Source organism: Crinia signifera, chromosome 5 (genome assembly GCF_055691185.1).
Source record: "Crinia signifera chromosome 5, ASM5569118v1, whole genome shotgun sequence".
Classification (NCBI taxonomy): Eukaryota; Metazoa; Chordata; class Amphibia; order Anura; family Myobatrachidae; genus Crinia; species Crinia signifera.
Window position 1 is genome coordinate 99,018,003 of NC_139221.1, and position 21,933 is coordinate 99,039,935.

The following is a 21,933-nucleotide window of genomic DNA, read 5'->3' on the forward strand; positions in this document are numbered from 1 at the left end:
TACAAGGATATTAACTTGTCAAGCCAGCTCATCTTTGATTATTTCTGACAACCCTTGGCAGAAGTCAACCACCCAGATACCTTTTATGATATAAAATCGCACGCACATATGTGAGTGTGGTACGTCTTTCTTTTTGTCCCCCACATTTATTGAGCTCAACATTACTACAGATTCCTTTTCTTCTCTTTTTCATATGAAACATCGGTGAAGAGAATCAAAAGGAAAGAAACCACCTCATGGACAGCACTTTTATACACCTCAAAACCCTTGTTTATTGTATTATTGTCCTTGTTTGGTTGAACAAGTGTGGTGTTAGGACTCTGGAGGGTACCACCAAACCTGACCCCTAACTCTGTTGCCTCTCCTCATGGCTGACAGGCAGCTAGGACAGAACTCTGACTAGACTTAAACAGAACTATAACTGGCCAGGTAGTGCTGGCCAGAATGCCTTATAAAGGACTAAGGTGATCAGACACCTGTGCACAATCCAGCCCATCTCCCAGCAGGGATAATGAGGTCATTACCTCTCAGGCTTGTGAATAATTAAGTTCACAGAGGATTAGCTGCAATGGCACAGATCCACCACTGGAGGCCACCAGAGAGTCAAATACCAAACAAAGACTGAAAACAAGGCAGATCAGAAAATGGCTCCTAACATGTGGTTTGTATTGAAGCTGCATATCCATTTATTTGCGCCCTGATTTTCTCTGCCATTTATAGATTTTTTTAAAAGATCTAGTCACCATGACATGTGCAGAAACATGATAATAAGAATGGATCACACCTAGACATGCAAATATTGTACCAGATATTAAACATGATAAAGTCAGACAAAATACTGAGGTCTGGAACAAGAATTCCATACATACTAATCGGGATAACAGACTGCCTTTTACAGGGAGTTGATTATAATTTTAGGAGGAGTGCATGTTGAACAAATCATCACATTCTTTGCCAAAACTCTATAAACAGGTAGGGTTGCATTCCCCTATGGGAGCCATGACCGCCTGTTCACCTTGTACAGCAGGGAGAAAAGCAAGCAGGAGAGGAGTATGTCACTGCCTAGCCACTGATAGACCGTGCCCAGAGCATCCCCTGACCTAGTGAGTGAGCTCCAGATACCAGCACACTTTGACAAATAGATTCTAGATTTTTAACTTTTGGGTAAAGCTACAATACCTAATTTACTGAAAGGGGTATGCCCTTGAAGAAAAGCCTTGTGCTGATTCTTTTAATGTACATGCTCATCTTTACTAGACAGATTTCATTGCCTCTTCCTAAATAAGCCTTCAGTTGGGTGTCCAGTGGCAATCTTGAAGAGGGGGTGGGAGTACTGTGACAATCTAAAGCACAGGTTCTCAAAGTCGGTCCCCAGACTTCCACACACAGTGCATGTATTGCAGGTCTCACAGAATCAAGTGAAATAAATCACACAGTGCATGTATTGCAGGTCTCCTCACAGAATCAAGTGAAATAAATAGCTCCATCTCCAATTTTTTAAAATGTCAGTCAGTAATGAGTGCACCTGTTGGGTGACCTGGAAAATGTGAACTGTGCGGGGTCCTTAGGACTGAGTTTGAGAACCACTGCACTAAAGATAAATATCGAACGTGTGGCTTCCGGTTCTGCCGAGAGGATGTGAGGCGGGATTGTAGCGAGGCTCCATAGCTCCCCCGGCAGACCTTAGCATCACGCCACAGGCTGCCTAAACCAGCCGCGCATAATGGACATGGAGCACTCTTCTCCTTTCTTACCTTCTCCCTGAGCCCGTTTTGTCGGAGGCTGAGGCCGGATGCCGCCAACAGACTCACTCCCGCCCACCAGGACGGCTCCGACTGCAGAGAGCCAGGGGTGGAGCAGGGCTGCCCGCAGCTAGACCAGACACCACACTAGAGGATGCCGCCAGCTGAAAACATCCTGCCGCCGACAATACAGCGCTATAGAAGCCCCTACAGCTGACGCCAGCAGAGAACACCTGGCCGCTGTTAATACAACGTCACAGCAGCTGCCACCGGCAGAAGAGAACACCTGGCTGCTGATAACACAACGCTACAGCAGCCCTCACAGTTACAACATCGGCACTTGCAGAAGCTGTATGCAGAAGACCGCAGCGGGCGGGGAACAAGTCCGCAGGAAGCCAGCAGCTGAGCAGTACAAGCAGCAGTACATTAGAACCCTCTGCAGCCTCAGAGCTTTATTTGAGAGCAGGCACTGAGTCGCAGATAATCGAGAGAGGTGGCAGCAGGATCCATTTTCCACTTTGGACCCTGGCAGCAGAATTTAGCCAGTGCTAGATACCGCGCCACCGCTGAGGACTTATAATCAGAAGCCAGTAATTGGCGATGGCCGACTACATCTCTTTCTCTCAGAAGCCAGTAACATAATATAAACAGGGGTGGAGAGAATATTACTTCCGCAAGGCAGAGGCCTTCATAGCCAGCAATAGGTGGCAGCTGGCTCCATCATCTTCATCAGAAGCCAGCAGCAGAATACAATAAGTGGCAAACAGGATACCATTGCCGCAATATAGAGACCTTCATAGCCAGATTCCAGCAACAAATGGCAGTCAACTCTATTTATTATCTCTGATGCAAGTAATAGAACACAGTAAACTACTATAGCAGACCAGAGACTACAGTCAGACGTTAACAATAAATTATAAGTTATTAATACCAACTAAATGCACTGGAAAGCTCGAAGTCTTCTACAGTTAGCCAAATCTGTGACCTCTTATCTTCTCCCCCCCCATCCTCCGCCAGAGTGTGGGGAAGTGTATGATGAAATACTTCACCCCACTGATGATGGGGAAACGTACTTACCGTAAGGCAGGGAAGCAACATGCCCAGGCCTCCCCCAAGAGGAAACCAAGCCAGCTGGATAATATGGAAAGCGCAGTTGATACAGCGGACACCTCCAACTCGCCAGGCTCAGACAGCCAACAAGGAGCTAGTCCATCTACCAAAAGACAGCGGAAGAAAGCAGAGAGGAAAACAACTTTGGGAGACAGTCCACAGAACCAGTTGGGGAAACAAAATAGCAACAACCATCAGTAACAGAAGGAAACAAGAATAATTCAGAGATATGTACAAGCACAATTTCAGTTAACACCCCACCAACATGAAATCCCTCTTTCAAACACAGGGAAGGAAATAGCACAGTTTAAGACTCCTGAAATTCCAGAATCTGGAAAATCTTTATTCCAATCAAATGAAGGGAATAATGTTCTAAATTCCATGCCCTCAGCCTTACAAACTTCCCATTTAAAGAAAACTGCGTCCCCCACAGATCCAGTAATGTATGGGGATATGATATATGCAATCAGGGAGGCAATGATGCCCCTTTTACAGGCCCAAACAGAAAGTATAAACATTCAATTAGCCCAATTTAATACAAGAATCAGGGAAAACTTTTCTCGGATATAGCTGATATAAAAACAAATGTGATTAAAACCACACAAACCTAAAAACAAATATGGAGTAAAATCGAAGATCTTGAGAATAGATCTTGTAGGAAGATTCATGTATTTGGACTACCGGAATCTTTGAAAGATGAGTCTTCTCCAATTCTTAACTGTAACTCCGCCCACATTACTAAATATACAAGATCATTGTGCAAATATGGTAATTGAATGGGCCCACAGAGTGGGGGTACAGAGAACAAACTCAGATGTTAGGCCTCGCCCGGTGTGATTTCGTTGTTTAAGCCACACACATAAAGAAGCAATATGGCATGCATCGAGAAAAAAATAGAGGATATAATGTGGAAAAACCACAAAATAATCTTGTTTCGAGACTACTCAGCAGATTTGACGAGGGCGCGCAAAGAGTTCTCCCAGATTTGTTCCCACTTAGCAAAGACTGGTTGGAATTTCGCACTGCTATACCCAGCTCGGCTGAGGATATACAACGGATCCTCCTACGTCGAATTTCAAAGGCCAGACGAGGCACAGCAATATCTGGAAGGGAACAAACCATTAACTGACAATGAGTTGCTCCTAGCTCCTCCTTCTTCATTATTCTTCCCTTCTGTAAGATTGGGAACCTTGAAATAATGAAAAGGAGAGAGGGAAGAATAATATCCTTAGAGGAAAATGAACATTTTTTTTCTTTTTAAAGTTTAAAATTTCAAACAAATTATATACTCTGGCTGGAGAGGGATGAGGAGCCTCTCTATTGATTGTAGTCAGTTTATATAGACTACAATGTTCAACCGAAAGTCAAAATCTCAGTCGCTAAAGTTAGCGACTCAGCCATCAATACAGTTGGACTCGTTAGTCCATTTTGTTCGTGAGTGTTTTGTCTTGATGTTAAATGTTGTTTTAGTGTTGTTACTTGAACAAAGTTTATACTACCAAACACTGTACCAGAGAAACTTAAAATTATTGAGAGTCCTTGAACATCAAGAAAGTGAAAAAGTGATATTAATATGTACAAGTATCGAGACTCCCAAAATCAAAAATGGCAACTATTAATATAGCAACACCCCTAACATCAGATTTGCTAATTTACAAGACCAAGATACACCTAGAGCAATATTAGCCTTCGATGCAGAAAAGGCATTTGATACAATTCATTGGTAACATCTGTTTAATGCATTAAATAAGTTTGGTTTTACACAGGAATTCATTAGCACCCTATACAAATATTTTATGCAATGGATACCTCTCGGATTCATTTCAGATCCTAATAGGAACCAGGCAGGGAAGTCCAATGTCACCGCTTTTATTTGCAGTGGCACTGGAACCTCTGGCAATAGCCATGCGACAATCTCCATTATATCAAGGAATAGTGGTTAAAAATATAGATTTACGGTTGTTATTGTTTGCCGATGATATGGTGCTTTTTCTTACTGATCCTATAACCTCTCTCCCAACTGTTTTTGAAATTATATTACAATTTGGGAAAATAACTGGATACAAAATGAATAAAAATAAAATGGAATTGTTACCCCTGGGTCGAAATACATCATACATACCATTACCAATAGAATTACGAGATATTAAAATAGTTAAATCCTACTTCAGATATCAGGGTATAAGTATTCCCCGTCAGTTAAACAAACTATGGGCCTTATTCTAGCTCACTCCTCTGACAAAATCCTTCTTAGATGGACAAAACCATGTGCAATGCAGGTGGGGCTGATGTTACTTGTGCAGAGAGAATTAGATTTGGGTGGGGTTTTACTACAAAGTGAGATCTATATTGCAGTGTAAAAATAAAGCAGCCAGTATTTACCCTGCACAGAAACAAAATAACTCACCCAAATCTAATTCTCTCTGCACAAGTAACATCTGCCCCCCTGCAGTGCACATGGTTTTGTCCATCTAAGAAGGAATTGGTCAGAAAGAGAGAACTAGAATAAGGCCCTATATGAGATAAAATATATGCCCTTGATTGACTCTATCACTAGACAGATTAAAAGATGGATGCATCTCCCACTTTCCTTGATGGGACCTCTTACTATCATAAAATTATTTTAAAAAATGGCTTATACTATCCAGATGCTACCATTTCTTCCAACAAAAGCAGATACAGTAAAGATTAATACAATATTTCAAAAATTCATAAGGAAAGATGAACGATCTAGAATAGCCAGAGAGAAGATGCATCTACCTTGTTCAGAAGGTGGAGTTAATTTACCAAACATAGCTTTATTTGCTTATTCTGTGCAGTTCAGATATATTGGAGACTGGTTATTAGAGAAAGATATATATTCTATAAATGCTCTTGATAATGTAGTTTGTCATCCGTACGCTCCCAGTGCATTACTACATACATCAAGGCAAAAAATTCCTTCACATATTCTAGAAGACCTCTTCTTTAAATATACATATAACACTTGGTGCAGTATTCAATGCACATTAACGAAATGTGCAGCAAATCCTGTTTAGGATTTGCTGCACATTTGCAGGGTTCCGGAGGGCTGGAGCATTCGCTGCCAGCCCTCCGTGTCACCCTATTCAACTCGTCAGGGGCAGCGAGCCCCTGGCGGCGAATTTTAAACCCTGCGGCGAATGCCGCAGTGAGTGGGGGGAAGGCTGCAGGCAGGAAGATGGAAGTCTCCCTGCCTGCACCTGACACTAAGGAGGGCTGCCAGGACACTGGCAGAGCCCCCCCAGAGCTGGCAGGGGGCTGAGATCATCAGCCGCTGCACTCCCTGGTCCCGATCGTGCATATGTAATGATGGGGACCAGAGTGCAGTGAATAAATTAATATTAATGAGCTGCTCTCGGCTCCCGGACTCCTGCTGGCCAAAGTGTATAAAATGTATTTTTTTTTTAATTAAAATAAAATTAAATATATATTAATGTGCTTTAAGCACACGATTACAAATAGCATGCCCCTTCTTAGAAAAAAAATCAGATTTTTTGACACCAAACTTCCCCCCCAAAACCCTTTATTTCAAAAGATCACTTTCCTGTTCACCTAAAAAAGATGTCGAATGCAAAACGGCGAATCATGACAAAAATCATGGAGAAAGCAGTTCTCCATCCTAGCATTGAATACACTCCTCGGCGAATCCCAGTCAAAACCCCATTGAAATACTCCAGCGACTTGCAGCGAGCATGAAGCGGAGAACTGGCCCAGCATTCGCTGTTTGCTTTCGGCGTACAGTGAACATTGAATAGGGTGAATCACATTTTCAGTGAAACCGATTCACAGCAAGGAGTGAAAACAGCCCGATTCGCCGAAAAAAACTGAGAATTGGGAGCATTGAATACTGGCATTGGTGGGAAGTGAATAAAAAATTGAAACGAGATCCCACAAGTTCAAATTTCATACCCTTCAGAGGAAATCCTGGATTTACACCAGGAATAGAAAATTACTCATATCTCCAGCTGAAAAGCAAAAGGGATATGTAGAATTGCAGATGTATTCGATCCACGGGGAAAGCTTTATTCATATAAGAGTTTATCAGAGAAATATTTGCTGAACAATTATTTTCAATTTGCATATATGCAGATATCTCACTATATACAGTCCTTTATATTAAAAGGAACACTTACTCCAAAAACACCAGACACACTTCGTGATTTAGTAACTTCATTTTTGACAATTAGTTATTAAACACGCTCACTTTATTCTAAACTTATAAAAGCACATTTGGAGAAAACAGCCGAGAAGCATCTTTTTTTGCAGCTCGGATAAATTTCCCATTTACATGTGCAGACATAGGTGTGCGCACATAGAGTGTTAGGGGTGCACAGGCACCCCCTAATGCTGTGCCCGCCCTTATAAACACCTCCCTGCCGCTAGCAACCAGCAATACCTTCTACCAAAGACTTTTGCTTTCTATTGTATTCTATTGAAAGAAGAGCCCATCATTCAATTATGTGTGTTTTGCATTGTTAATTGTACTAGACCATTGCCATATCACTAGATACCTGTGTCATCCATTTATGTTTTTGACTTTATTTGCATGAACTGTTACAGAGAGTAATAAGAAGATTAAAAACTGACTGAAATAGGCAGGAGATTATGTTGTGGCTGAGAGACTTTTATATTGTAGTGAGTGCCAATAGATGATGGTAGACACGACTGTTTTTTGGTGTTAGACGCACCCAATGGGTGTTGTTAGACATACACAATAGGTGGTGCACCCCCTAATAAAATGTGCTGCGCACGCCTATGTGTGCAGATGGTCTGCCGCACACCTATATACCCACCATACTCGCACACAAAACAAGATGTACTTCATGGGCTATGCATTGCCGAAGGAGATGCTAATAATAATGTGACTAAACTGTGTATAATCTTTTTTAAATACTTGCTGCTAATATTTATTGCTGTTAATTAATAATAAATTATTATAAATGTCCAAGTATATTTTTGGTACTATTTGAAAAATGCCTGGAAAATACCTTTTTTTAAATAATGATTACTTTTAGATTTCATACCTTTTTTTTTTTTCAGACATTTGCTGTTTGTTTATGATCATATTAAGGCATCACCAGTCCCAGAACAACTCAATCAGATATTAGTAATAATGCCAGTAAGTTATGTTTCTGTCTATAAGTTGTTTAAATAGAATCAATAAATATTTTTCTTTTTAGTAGAGATGTATCTTTGTTTTTCTCTCCTCTCTTCCTACCTTAATCTATGCTAATGGATAGCTTCCCCATATCACTCCAGTGGTTATACTTGTGGCCTTGTCTCATTATTGTCATATCTGAATTCACTAACTTCGCCTTCCCTCTTTCTGACCATCGTCTGGTCTTCCTCTCTTTCCCTTGTTCCCCTTTTCTCTTCTATCAAGACTACACACTTTGCTGAATTTTCTTCTTCATCCATAGTTGTCCCATCATGGCTGCTTCCCTCTTAGCCTTAACTTCTTTTCTTCATTGTTTGACCTGTAACTAATGCTCAAATCTACACCCTAATTTTGGCATTATAGGCTAATTTACTATATCCAAAAATATCATCCACTCAGCTTGTTGACAGTTACTATGTTGATAAGCATAAGGTTGACACCATAATGTCAACATGGCTCAACATGTTGACATGCACCAAATGGACATACTCAGAATGTCGATGCATGAAATGTTCACATTCTCAGTCTAGCAATTGTTATCATTAGGTGGTGCTATAAAGCTACAGGAAGAAATTAGGGTTATGCTGAGAAGAGGAGAAGGTTATGGTTTGGAACTAAAGGGAGAGGTAGGGATAAAGGTTAAATACACTGCTTCCTAAGATGTCTGAACAGAAAACATGCTGCAGAATAAACCTCAGGAATACGGCTTCCCAGCTTTTTGAGAAAAAACAGTCCCAACCATAGAGGCATCCATTTCTACAAAAAAAAAAAAAAGAGAGAGCTTTTTTTGTCTTAAAATTTGGTTGTCTTAAAACTGAGGCTGTTTAGAAATGTTGCTTAAGTTGAGAAGACCCATTCTCAGGAGGCCAATCATTTATGTTCTGTGACTTCCTGATAGAAGCTATGATGAGAGCAACTACTGTACTATTTGTTACTGATTCATTGTCTGTAAGTTGCAAATTCTTAAAGCTCTGAATAACTGTTAATCTTGATGATGAAGCCATTTAGCTATGGCAGAAAGCTTAATGGACATTTGAAGTGAAAATAAGACTCTTTGTTGGGGCACTCTCAAAATAAACTTATTTTTATTAAAACTTTTGTATTTTATTTGTATACATTAAAATGTACAGAAAAAGTTCTCCTTTCTTACAGAAAAAAATTGTTATAGGTTCAGGGTTTGTGACAGGGCATTTGTAGCATAGGTATACAAAATTACAATCAATATAGAGAATACAGATTGTGAAAATACAAATTTAGAAACCTGAAAAGGCACATGAAAAAAATCAAGAATGTGTCTGCTAGTGTATGTCATTGATTTGCGATGGTTGGTAACATGCTATTCCATTAGTCCAGGATGACCTAAACTAGGGGTGTCAAACACAAGGCCCGCGGGCCAAATCCGGCCCGCCAGACCTCTTCATGTGGCCCGCGCAGCCGCCGCCAGCCTTCACCTTTTATTCTCGATTTTTTTTTTTTTTTAAACAAGAAAGCCGCCTCTTCAGCGCATGCGCGGCAGCCTACAAGCCAGAGAACGTCTGCCCTCTAGCGCAGTGCCGCCAGTCGTCAACCCCTCCTCCGCTCCCACCTGCTGTATAGGAGCCAGAGAGAGGGAAGAGCAGGTCCGTCGTGGTGAATGGTGCTGCTGCTGCTGTGCGCTCCAGGTTACTTACTGCTGAGTGTGCACTGCACAGTGACCGGGAGCACGCTGCCCCCCACTCCTGGATAGTGGGAGGAGCGCTACTCACAGGAGGGAGGGGGAAATGCGCCTGTGTGAGAGCGCAGCTGTGTCCTTGGTGGTGGAGCAGCTCAGACTGGAGTGGACTCATCAGAGCGGGTAAGTGTCAAACTCTCTGCCTATGTGTGTGTGTGCGCACTGGCACATTGCAGCCCATCATTAATTGCTGTGTCCCATGATAATAAGCAGGACATATGCCCTAAGACTGAGTGCTGCCCCCCTGTGCAGGCAGCGTGTGCCCTAATGCACTGCAGTTCACAGCAATAGCAGGAGGGAAATGCTACTGCTGAGTATACAATAATTGAATGCAGTGACAATAATTTATGATAATAAAGAGTGGACACAGTCCTACAGATACAACCGGCCCTTTGAGGCTGACCAAACTGCTGATGCGGCCCCCGATGAATTTGAGTTTGACACCCCTGGCCTAAACCTACAAATATACACAGAAAATGGTGTTCTTTAAAAACTGAAAAAAGGCAGAAATTATTTTTACATATTTTAATGGTACACCTCTAAATAGTTAATATATTAGTTAAAAAAGTTAATATATTTATGGTATCCAAATTAAAGGAACCAGAACTCTGAGACATGTATACATTGTTGAAGGAAATTCTAGCTGTAGAGAAACCAGCAAATTATACTCACCGATAATTCCATTTCTTAGAGATCCTATAGCCCCCATAACATTGGGATATCATCCCCTTCCTTTTAGTTTAGACAGAATGTTTTTCTAGGGACCGCCCACCTGGTGGTATATAACCTCACTTCTCCCCTTCCTCCCTGTCTTTTGAGTGTCTCCTTATTTAGGTCCCTTTAAAAACGCTACAAGGGGAGGGATTTTAATGGCTTGGTCTAATTCATTGGTTTCTTCTGCGATCCCCATGGCAGCCATAACATTGAGACAAGCCAAAGCAGATTAAAATGTGTGAAATAATAAATGCAATATGATTTACTTTGCAATTGCACCATGCAAGACGTGATCCCCAAGTGCTCAATCTTGCATGAGAGGTCACCAATCATTCTGAATATTGGGTGACTTTTGAACTACTGACAATTAGATACAGTTTTAAAGTTTTGTGAATAATATTATTAGAATTAACGTATTACTCCATTATTATTTAAATACCCTCCTGAGAATTCCTGACTGTGTATATAATAAACAGTCAGGGTTGCATAACAGACATAGATATTAGTATATGCAATATTGGTCAGAGCACAGTAGGAGATAGCGGAATATCTCTCCCTGTGTTCAAAAAATCTCTACAACAGATATTGTAAGTGGTATTTAATACAATGTTTCAGGGGTATATAGTATGGATAATAAATTAACTGTGTTGAAACCTTACACTATTACAAGAATAATGGTATATTCAAATAGGATTCCTGGTAAATACCAGTATAAATATAGGGAAAATGCTGCTGATTTAATGGATAGTAATTTCTTTATAAGGAATTGTATTTATATACACATATGTATCTGTGGTGCCTCCCAATGCGAAAGAACAGTCAAAAGAGTGACAAATGGTGGGAATGCAACCCCCACCGGTTTAGGGACTGCTACTTCTTGAATAGGGTTACCGAGGGTTTTTACAAATGAACGAGTGCCCTTTTCCTGAAAATTGGGGTAGAAATTAAAGGTATTACTTCTGTCCCTTTTCCTGACAGGAAAAACCCACTGTTGCTATAATGTCAGTGCAGGGGGTTTCCCTTTAGTACTGGAGATGAGTGAATACCAGTGAAAGAGCCGTGATAAGCTAAATAAAATGAGAATTAAAGCTTAGCCTCTTATATTTCAGAGCACGCTGGTGCTCCCCACTTGCCCTTAGGTATTGGTGGGGGGTGAGCGGCACTCCAAGAGATAGCGGGGTCTAATATAAGTGGAGTTTAAAGTAGAGGGGACAAGAATCTGCTCTTTGTGATCCTGTGAAGCAGAGTCCCAAAATTTCAGTAGGGAGGCACAGTCGCAAGAGACATACCTTACATATGCGTTGTAGGAGACGTTTTTATCAGGAACCCGGGGAGTGAGCCTGCTCTGAGGATAATGCTCCGTGGTCCGGGTCTCCGTATGTCTGATACCAGCGGTCAAAAGTTCAGGTTAGTTCATGCCGCACTCAGAGTGTCAGTGCTGGCGGTGTGCTGTGAAGTTCAGACGGACCGTTTCGCAAAGGCACACTGACGAAGCAAGCCTGCACAGCTATCTACTACACCACGCAACACAGTGATGTGTATGATCTGTATAGTGCAGATATAATCAGTGGCATCCGTAGCCCTATTGGTGAAACCCGAGTCGTGGCAGCGTCTGAGACAGTCCCTCTGTGGATTAGTGCTGCTAGAGATATTGTAAAGTAATGTACTTGTATTCAGGTCAAGTCAACCCCCTCCATCCCTGGGGGAAGGAGAGGAGGCGGTGGACTTCAGCTGCATACACATTACTCCCTGGAAGAGACAATAATGCAGTGGTACTGTAGCCAAATCAAGTCCTCTTACTGTACAGTACCAACACTTAATGTTTTCTAGAACACCTACAGTAGCTGGGGCACAGGTGTACTCGTTACTGACTGACACATTATAAATGATCCACAGGTGGAGCTAATTACTTCACTTACAGTATGATTCTGTGAGGAGACCTGTAAAACATTAACTGTTTTATTTGTCTAGTTTTGTTAAAAATGTTACATTTAATGGTCTGGTTTTACTAAATATCACTCTACAAAATATTCGAATAAAAGAAAAAAAAATTGACACCGTAATCGAACACGGGTCTCCAGCATGTAGAGCCGCGCAGCTATCTACTACACTACACAACACAGGAATGTGTACGGTCTGTAGAGTGCTGATATAATCAGTGTCATCCATAGCCCTATTGGCGAATCCCTAGTCGCGGCAGCGTCTGAGACGGTCCCTTTGTGGATTAGCGCTGCTAGAGATATTGTAATGTACTGTACTTGTATTCAGGTCAAGTCGACCCCCTCCACCCCTAGGGGAAGGGGAGGAGGCGGTTGACTTCAGCTGCATGCACAGTACCAACAGTCTCATTACACAGGAGCGTCCCATTATGTACGAGCGTCTCATGCTGTAAGCGTGCTCCGTACGGCGAATGGCGGGATTCCATTGGCACATTTCAGTACAGTATATCACTCCGACGCTAGCTTGATGGAGCATTAGCCACCCAGTGGTGGTGGATTGTGTTGCATGGCGTGCGCCCACGCCCCTTGGTGGACGGCAGCGCAAGAAGAAAATCGGAATGCCAGAACCTCCACCATGGCAATATTGAGAGGCGCTCCATCTGTATACTAGCCCCCGCTATCTCTTGGATTGCCGCTCACCCCCCAACAATACCTAAGGGCAAGTGGGGGGCAGCAGCGTGCTCTGAAATATAAGAGGCTAAGCTTTCTTCTCATTTTATTTAGCCTATCACGGCTCTTTCACTGGTATTCACTCAACCCCAGTACTAAAGGGAAACACCCTGCACTGACATTATGGGGGAAATTTACTAAGAATACAAATACGACATTTCGTATTTGTATTCTTACTACGACTGCATACGGCTGTTTCAGCCGTATGCAAAGTCATGTTCCGGAGGGGAACTTACAAAGCAGTCATATACGACTGCTTTGTAACCCTCCGATGTCGTAGTAATTCACTTACCCAGGTCTTCCTGTGAAGATCTGTATTCTTGATCCGATGTAGTCCTGGTCCTCTGTCACCTTCTGTGACATGCCGGTGACTCCATCAGCTCCCCGCATTGGACTGTCAGAGGCGCAGAGATGTTTCATCTTCTGCGCCTCCCCATAGAATGATTCTATTGGCCGCTAGGTGGCCAATCAGGTGCGGAGAAAGTCGGCTCCTGATTGGCCGCCCTTCCGCCCTCAGTGGAGAGGTGCGGAAGATGAAGATCTCTGCGCCTCTGACAGTCCGATGCAGGGAGCTGCTGGAGTTGCCGGCATGTCACAGAAGGTGACAGAAGACCAGGACTATGTCGTATCAAGACTACAGATCTTCACAGGAGGACCTGGGTGAGTTGGATTTCCTTCCACATGTCCCCCATGGATTTCTTCGGACCCGGATGGACGCCGACAGACGCCGCCGACATGGATCCGGAACAGGACAAGGCACCGGACCAAGACCCAGGGACCTACCTACGGGCTCAAGATAGGTAAGTATCAGTATGTATGGGCTTTGGATGTATTAAAGTTTTATTTTTATTGTGTCTGTTTATTTCACTATTTTTATTACTGTGGAACTACAAGTGTCCACAAACATCTTGGTTTTTTTGTGTGCCATATACTGCACAAATTGGCACACCTTGGACTCTGCAGAAGTCACGCTTTGTGATTGTTCTAAAAATTAGATTCTCTATTTTATTACTTTTTTTTTAATTCAGTAAAAAACACAGTTTTCTCACAGATATGTTCACAGTTTAAAAGTGAGTGCAATGCCTAATAGTCTCTGTTTATGGAAATGACTGTCCATTCCTTAGTACTCCCCAGAAAGTAAATATAGGTGCCAAATTGGTAGGAAATGTTTAATTACCATCCACCATATGTCTAGTTAGATGCTCTCGGTAACCTTCTATTCTCTGTGTGCAAGCTAGTTTGCAGGCTTGAATCAAGGTCCATTTTACCGTAGATGGAAAAGTTGAGCAAATCCTACCAGGTAGGGTGGTGGAGAATTCTGTTCCAGAAGTAGTGGGCACTTTGCAGATTGTATTCTCTGGGGCTGGTTCGGATCAGTCCAAGGTCCAAAATATAGGCAGCGGGCTTGTGACACGTTAAGGGGGGTATTCAATGTGAGGGTCACGGCAGTCGAGCTTGCTCGACCGCCGTGACCCAGTCCCGTTCTCGGTCAGCTCGACCGAGAACATGCAGGCAGGATTCAATGTCCCGCCTGCCGGGGAGTGAGAAGGGGGCGTGGCCGCGAGTTGCAGCCGGAAGGAGGTGAGCTACAGCCGGCAGCTCGTCACTTCCTGGTCATTCTCGGCAGAACGAGCCTGGCAGCTTGTGATGTCGGGCTCGTTCTGCTGAGATACCCTGCTCAATGCTGTCGGGGACATTGCTTGTCAAAATGTCTTTATCAAAGGTAGCTGTATGCTGTGCTTGTATGGATTTTTATACTGAATGGGTGTGGTAAGAATTGGTCACATGACAAACACTAATCAGTCCAATTTTAGAACAACAAATATATTCATAAAAAGGACATATAGTTATACCTTTGCAGCCTCCCTCCTTTCATCTGTTAGCTTTTTAACTAGATTGATGCTGGGCACTGGACAATTTAATGAATAGCACATAGTGATGGGGGAATTATTAAACTGACACAGAAATTCCACGCCGCCGTGGAAACTCCTGACATGGTCTGGTTGTTGTGAATGTTTCCCCTCCCTCCTCCAATTTTTTTTTTGTTGGGGGGGGGGGGGGGGTGTCTGGATTAGAGATCCTTATCTAACATCCTATGTATAATAGGTCTATTATACACGGGATCACATATAGGACACATGCTATTGATAAATCCAGGTGAAATTACACAATCTTCCACATACTTTTACAAACAATACAATTCTGATGCTGCTGTCTACATGTCAATACAAAATCTTTGGCACAGATATATACTTAGAAACATGAAAATTTATTTGATAACATAAAGGCAAAAGGGCACCTCCTAGTGCATTAAATTTATACTTTCCTGATATGATATTATTAGAATTTATTTATTTTACATCAAAAAATTGTTGCTACATCTATTCTGCTTGTTAGCACTATACAACTTGTTTTGCTTAAACCTTTTTTCCAAAATGGCAATAGTATTCTTTAATTTCTATACATTTCTTCTATTTTAGATCTCTTTCTACGAAACAGAAAATATTCAGTCAGTTCTCGAGAAATATGGAGCCAAAGTAAGTTTGTACCTTCACATTAGAGTTACTGGGGGAAATTTACTAAGATGAATTCGTAAAAAAAAACATCGTATTTTCATAGGAAAATACGATTTTTGGGGCGTATTCGTATTTTTGGCATTTAATATGATTTTACATATTCGTGTTGATGGGACATTTACTATGCCAAAAATACAAATATTCGTATTCATATTGATGGGACATTCGTATTTGTATTTCCAAATACGAATGAATAAACCATTGATAGAGTACGACAGGAATCACCATTCAAAAGAATGGTGATTCCTGATTTACTAAGCAGCCGTATTGAAAATACGGTCTCTAATTGGCATAAAACGGCCGCGAAAATACGCCAGAAAAATACACTTTATTTTCCTGTCGTATTTGGAGCCCCGGACTAAGGGACCTACTTACGGGCTCAAGATAGGTAAGTATCTGTATGAAAGGGCTCTTGATGTATTAAAGTTTTATTTTTCACATGTCAGTGTGTGTGTTTATTTGACTATTTTTAATACTGTGGAACTACAATTGCCCTTTAATGCCCCGCATGCTGGGACTTGTGGCTCTCCAAGTCCCAGCATGTGGGGGAGGCTTGCAAGGACTCATAGTTCCACAGTATTAAACAATAGTTTATTCTATTTTTTTTACACCAGTTAATCAGCCACAGCCCAGAGTCACCGGGGACAGCACCAGGCTTCAGCCTGGTCAGGTAAGTCCTGGAGGGGGGGGGGGCTTTATTGGGGGAGTCCCCCCCCTGGCCAGGCTGGGGCCCCTGGCCAGGCTAAGTGTCCCCTGGCTGTGTCATTACCCTGCTGGCTGGTTGGGCTGAAGGCTCTTTCAGCCTGGTGCTGGTTACAGCTTGGGGGGGGGGGGGGGGGGCACACCGTTTTATTTATTGATTTATTTTTCTATTTATTTTTTTTACACATTGCAGCTTGCACGGATCTGACTGATGCGTGCAGACTGCCTAGACAAATTCGGATTAGCGGCCGTATGTACAGTATGGACGCTAATACGAATCAATACGACATCGAAGGTTTACAAAGCAGTCGTATTTGACTGCTTTGTAAATAACCCTCCGGAACACGAATTTGCATACGGCTGAAAAAGCCGTATGCAGTCGTATTCATTCGTGTTAAGAATATGAATACGATATATCGTATTCGTATTCCTACTCAATTTCTCCCTCTGCCTTTTAAACAAGAACCTAAATAGCAATCCTCTAAAACTAAAATGACAGGTAGCATATAATGTATAACAAAACCTAATATTTATTCTATGCTCATATGTTGTTATGGGGGGTATTAAATACTGGCCAATATTTCATATACTATGGAGTCATAAAGTTTTATTAAAATTTATAAATGTTCTGTGGTGTAAACAGACTGACCTCCGCAATTAATAATATGCAAAAAGTTCCGAAGCTAAATATTATTGTAGCAATGATAATGAGATAATTATGTACTTAATCACTTATCCAAAAATTAGGGTGGTCTATTTCAAAAAAGGAATTATTGGTTGCTTTTACTATGTTTCCTCCATACTCCTATACTGCTTCTCATGCCTTTGCCTTCAGTACATAACACCCCAGTATTATGCTTCTTTATCCCACCCACTTGGTCCCCCCTCAACCCCATCTTAACTTAACCTTGGCTAAGTTGCTTTGCCTTGATTCTATTTCCTGGCACTCTTATATTTTAGCCAAGTTACTACCACCTAGTTGTTATTCAGTACAATGTCCCTCCCTTGATCAATTAGAATTCTCAGACACATATTGTTGATTTTCTCATGCTCATTGTCACCCTGAGCTAGCTTTGTTCTTAAATTTGTTGAGATTGCCAAGGGTTTAGTTAGGGTCATGGAAAACCTCATCAGCATAAAGAGATTTTGTGGTCAGTGTGACATATTTTAATGCCTGTGATGTTAGATTTGAGATGAATTCTGGCAGCAAGTGGTTCCATGATTAGCGCAAATAATAAAGGAAATAAGGGGCAACCCTGGTGGGTACCATTTTTTATTTGGAAAGGGTCAGAAACTAGGCCATTTACTAACATGGATGCTTGGATGATTCATCCTTAGTCCTACTTGTTATGTCCTCAATGATTGATTCATAAAATGTAGGAAATGTGCTTATTAAGCATTCGGAGCATCAACAACACTCTCTTCTAAATCAACATCAAGGTTTGCTTTGCCCTAATTACATTAAAAAAAAACTATCAACCATCTAGGGTCACTTGGTCCCAGCCAGGAAAATTTTCTTTAAATTATTCCACAAATGCTTCTATGCAATTTAAACAAAGACTTGGCTAGGAGACTACTACTGAGACAACCTCTTAATGCCATTTCCTTTATTCGCAATGCCTCTAATCAGGCTACAGAATCAATTTTGAAGTATTTGCAATCTGATCTAGAGAAGTGGATCAAAAACTATCTGCATTCCTGCAACAGCCAAAGCTTCAACTGAGGCAATTATAACGTTATACAGTACATGTACTCTAAAATCAAAGAAAAATAAATCATCTGTTCGTTATGCTCTATGAAAATAGGCTCAATCTCGGGCCAGAATAGCCTTCTATGATAAAAAGTTTTCAAACATGCTTGTTCCCAATTGGTTCTATCTCCTTTACATCAATCTTAGAAGGTAGTTCATTTGATTTTGCAACCTCAAAAAAAAAAACTCTGTGCAACATTTTCACTTCTATTCCGTTGTAGAATCTTGACTGAATTTTTTTTCTAAAGTTCTTGCTAGCAGACTCAACTAGGTTCTGCCTTCTCTTTTTTACCCAAACCAGGTAGGCTTTGTGCCAGGCCAAAAAGCCTAGAAAAATCCTGGAGATTAATCACCTTGATTCACAACATCATTGAATGCAGGCTGCCATCACTTCTTCCTTTGGACATGGAGAAGACTTTAATATATCTTGGATGACCTTTATGACTAGAGTGCCACGAACTAGGATAGCCAAGGCCTACCAGCTCGGGAATTGACTTGACCTGACACAAGGGAGCGGAATCTTACCGTGCTGGGGGGTATCTGCCTCCATGAGGGATTTGGGCTTCTGTGGCAGGTTCCTCCTTAGAGCTGGTATGAATGGAGAGTGATAGGCTAAAGAACACTGGAGCAGGTAAGTGAACCTATACTCTGGCAGGGAGTTCCTGCAAGAGACTTCCTTAGATAGGGAAGCGAATAGAAGCAGACGTATGATGACATCAGCTAATATTACACTGGCCCTTTAAATTTTCTTTAAATTATTCCACAAATGCTTCTATGCAATTTAAACAAAGACTTGGCTAGGAGACTACTACTGAGACAACCTCTTAATGCCATTTCCTTTATTCGCAATGCCTCTAATCAGGCTACAGAATCAATTTTGAAGTATTTGCAATCTGATCTAGAGAAGTGGATCAAAAACTATCTGCATTCCTGCAACAGCCAAAGCTTCAACTGAGGCAATTATAACGTTATACAGTACATGTACTCTAAAATCAAAGAAAAATAAATCATCTGTTCGTTATGCTCTATGAAAATAGGCTCAATCTCGGGCCAGAATAGCCTTCTATGATAAAAAGTTTTCAAACATGCTTGTTCCCAATTGGTTCTATCTCCTTTACATCAATCTTAGAAGGTAGTTCATTTGATTTTGCAACCTCAAAAAAAAAACTCTGTGCAACATTTTCACTTCTATTCCGTTGTAGAATCTTGACTGAATTTTTTTTCTAAAGTTCTTGCTAGCAGACTCAACTAGGTTCTGCCTTCTCTTTTTTACCCAAACCAGGTAGGCTTTGTGCCAGGCCAAAAAGCCTAGAAAAATCCTGGAGATTAATCACCTTGATTCACAACATCATTGAATGCAGGCTGCCATCACTTCTTCCTTTGGACATGGAGAAGACTTTAATATATCTTGGATGACCTTTATGACTAGAGTGCCACGAACTAGGATAGCCAAGGCCTACCAGCTCGGGAATTGACTTGACCTGACACAAGGGAGCGGAATCTTACCGTGCTGGGGGGTATCTGCCTCCATGAGGGATTTGGGCTTCTGTGGCAGGTTCCTCCTTAGAGCTGGTATGAATGGAGAGTGATAGGCTAAAGAACACTGGAGCAGGTAAGTGAACCTATACTCTAGCAGGGAGTTCCTGCAAGAGACTTCCTTAGATAGGGAAGCGAATAGAAGCAGACGTATGATGACATCAGCTAATATTACACTGGCCCTTTAAGAGTGCTTTTAATGCAGCGTGTGCGCCTTTATGAAGGCACGCGCCCACACAACCCGGAAGATGCAGGAGCCATCCCCACCGAATGATGGAGGATGCAGGGAACCGCTTGCTGCTACCCGGGGTCCCCATCAGAGAAGCGCTGACCAGCTGCCTGGATTCCCACTGCTACTGCCCACACCACCAGCGCCCCCGGACCCAATAAGTACATGCCGCTGTCCGGAGGGCTGTGACACTACCCCCTCCCCTAGGGGTGGGCACCAAACACCCCATGATTGGCTTGTCAGGAAACTTTCGGTGAAACTTTTGAAGTAATTGAGGAGCATGGACATAAGAGGCCTTAACCCAACAATGCTCTTCCGGACCATAACCTTTCCAGTCAATTAAGAAGCGGAATGACCCTCTGGCCAAAGGAGAGCGTTTGGAGACAGAAAACCAATTAATGATGAGTGGTTTGAGAAGTGGCAAGTCTCACTGCTACTGGACTAATTACTTGAAGGATGTGAAAAGGTCCAATAAATCTGTGGGCTAGTTTAATCAAAGGAGACTACTACTGAGACAACCTCTTAATGCCATTTCCTTTATTCGCAATGCCTCTAATCAGGCTACAGAATCAATTTTGAAGTATTTGCAATCTGATCTAGAGAAGTGGATCAAAAACTATCTGCATTCCTGCAACAGCCAAAGCTTCAACTGAGGCAATTATAACGTTATACAGTACATGTACTCTAAAATCAAAGAAAAATAAATCATCTGTTCGTTATGCTCTATGAAAATAGGCTCAATCTCGGGCCAGAATAGCCTTCTATGATAAAAAGTTTTCAAACATGCTTGTTCCCAATTGGTTCTATCTCCTTTACATCAATCTTAGAAGGTAGTTCATTTGATTTTGCAACCTCAAAAAAAAAACTCTGTGCAACATTTTCACTTCTATTCCGTTGTAGAATCTTGACTGAATTTTTTTTCTAAAGTTCTTGCTAGCAGACTCAACTAGGTTCTTCCTTCTCTTTTTTACCCAAACCAGGTAGGCTTTGTGCCAGGCCAAAAAGCCTAGAAAAATCCTGGAGATTAATCACCTTGATTCACAACATCATTGAATGCAGGCTGCCATCACTTCTTCCTTTGGACATGGAGAAGACTTTAATATATCTTGGATGACCTTTATGACTAGAGTGCCACGAACTAGGATAGCCAAGGCCTACCAGCTCGGGAATTGACTTGACCTGACACAAGGGAGCGGAATCTTACCATGCTGGGGGGTATCTGCCTCCATGAGGGATTTGGGCTTCTGTGGCAGGTTCCTCCTTAGAGCTGGTATGAATGGAGAGTGATAGGCTAAAGAACACTGGAGCAGGTAAGTGAACCTATACTCTGGCAGGGAGTTCCTGCAAGAGACTTCCTTAGATAGGGAAGCGAATAGAAGCAGACGTATGATGACATCAGCTAATATTACACTGGCCCTTTAAGAGAGCTTTTAATGCAGCGTGTGCGCCTTTATGAAGGCACGCGCCCACACAACCCGGAAGATGCAGGAGCCATCCCCACCGAATGATGGAGGATGCAGGGAACCGCTTGCTGCTACCCGGGGTCCCCATCAGAGAAGCGCTGACCAGCTGCCTGGATTCCCACTGCTACTGCCCACACCACCAGCGCCCCCGGACCCAATAAGTACATGCCGCTGTCCGGAGGGCTGTGACACTACCCCCTCCCCTAGGGGTGGGCACCAAACACCCCATGATTGGCTTGTCAGGAAACTTTCGGTGAAACTTTTGAAGTAATTGAGGAGCATGGACATAAGAGGCCTTAACCCAACAATGCTCTTCCGGACCATAACCTTTCCAGTCAATTAAGAAGCGGAATGACCCTCTGGCCAAAGGAGAGCGTTTGGAGACAGAAAACCAATTAATGATGAGTGGTTTGAGAAGTGGCAAGTCTCACTGCTACTGGACTAATTACTTGAAGGATGTGAAAAGGTCCAATAAATCTGTGGGCTAGTTTAATCAAAGGCACTTTTAAACGTAAATGTTTGGTTGTGAGCCAAACCCTGTCTTCAGGACTG

The 21,933-nt window shown here is 42.2% G+C and overlaps 1 protein-coding gene across 11 annotated transcripts in view; it reads left to right on the plus strand.

The window, feature by feature from the left end:
• Positions 1 to 21,933, plus strand: part of C5H18orf63 (chromosome 5 C18orf63 homolog) — a 125,294-nt gene that overhangs the window by 24,240 nt on the left and 79,121 nt on the right. For 7 of the 11 annotated variants that reach the window (XR_014474878.1, XM_083187742.1, XM_083187734.1 and 4 more), the window contains exons 3-4: positions 7,914 to 7,992; positions 15,606 to 15,662. Coding sequence is in view for 6 of the 11 variants with exons in the window: in XM_083187742.1 (XP_083043868.1) it covers positions 7,914 to 7,992; positions 15,606 to 15,662 (136 nt within the window). In the remaining 5 variants the exon portion in view is untranslated. Of the gene's footprint in view, positions 1 to 7,910; positions 7,993 to 15,605; positions 15,663 to 21,933 lie in introns of those variants that run through there. The other 4 variants (XM_083187737.1, XM_083187741.1, XM_083187738.1 and 1 more) reach the window with 2 other exon arrangements.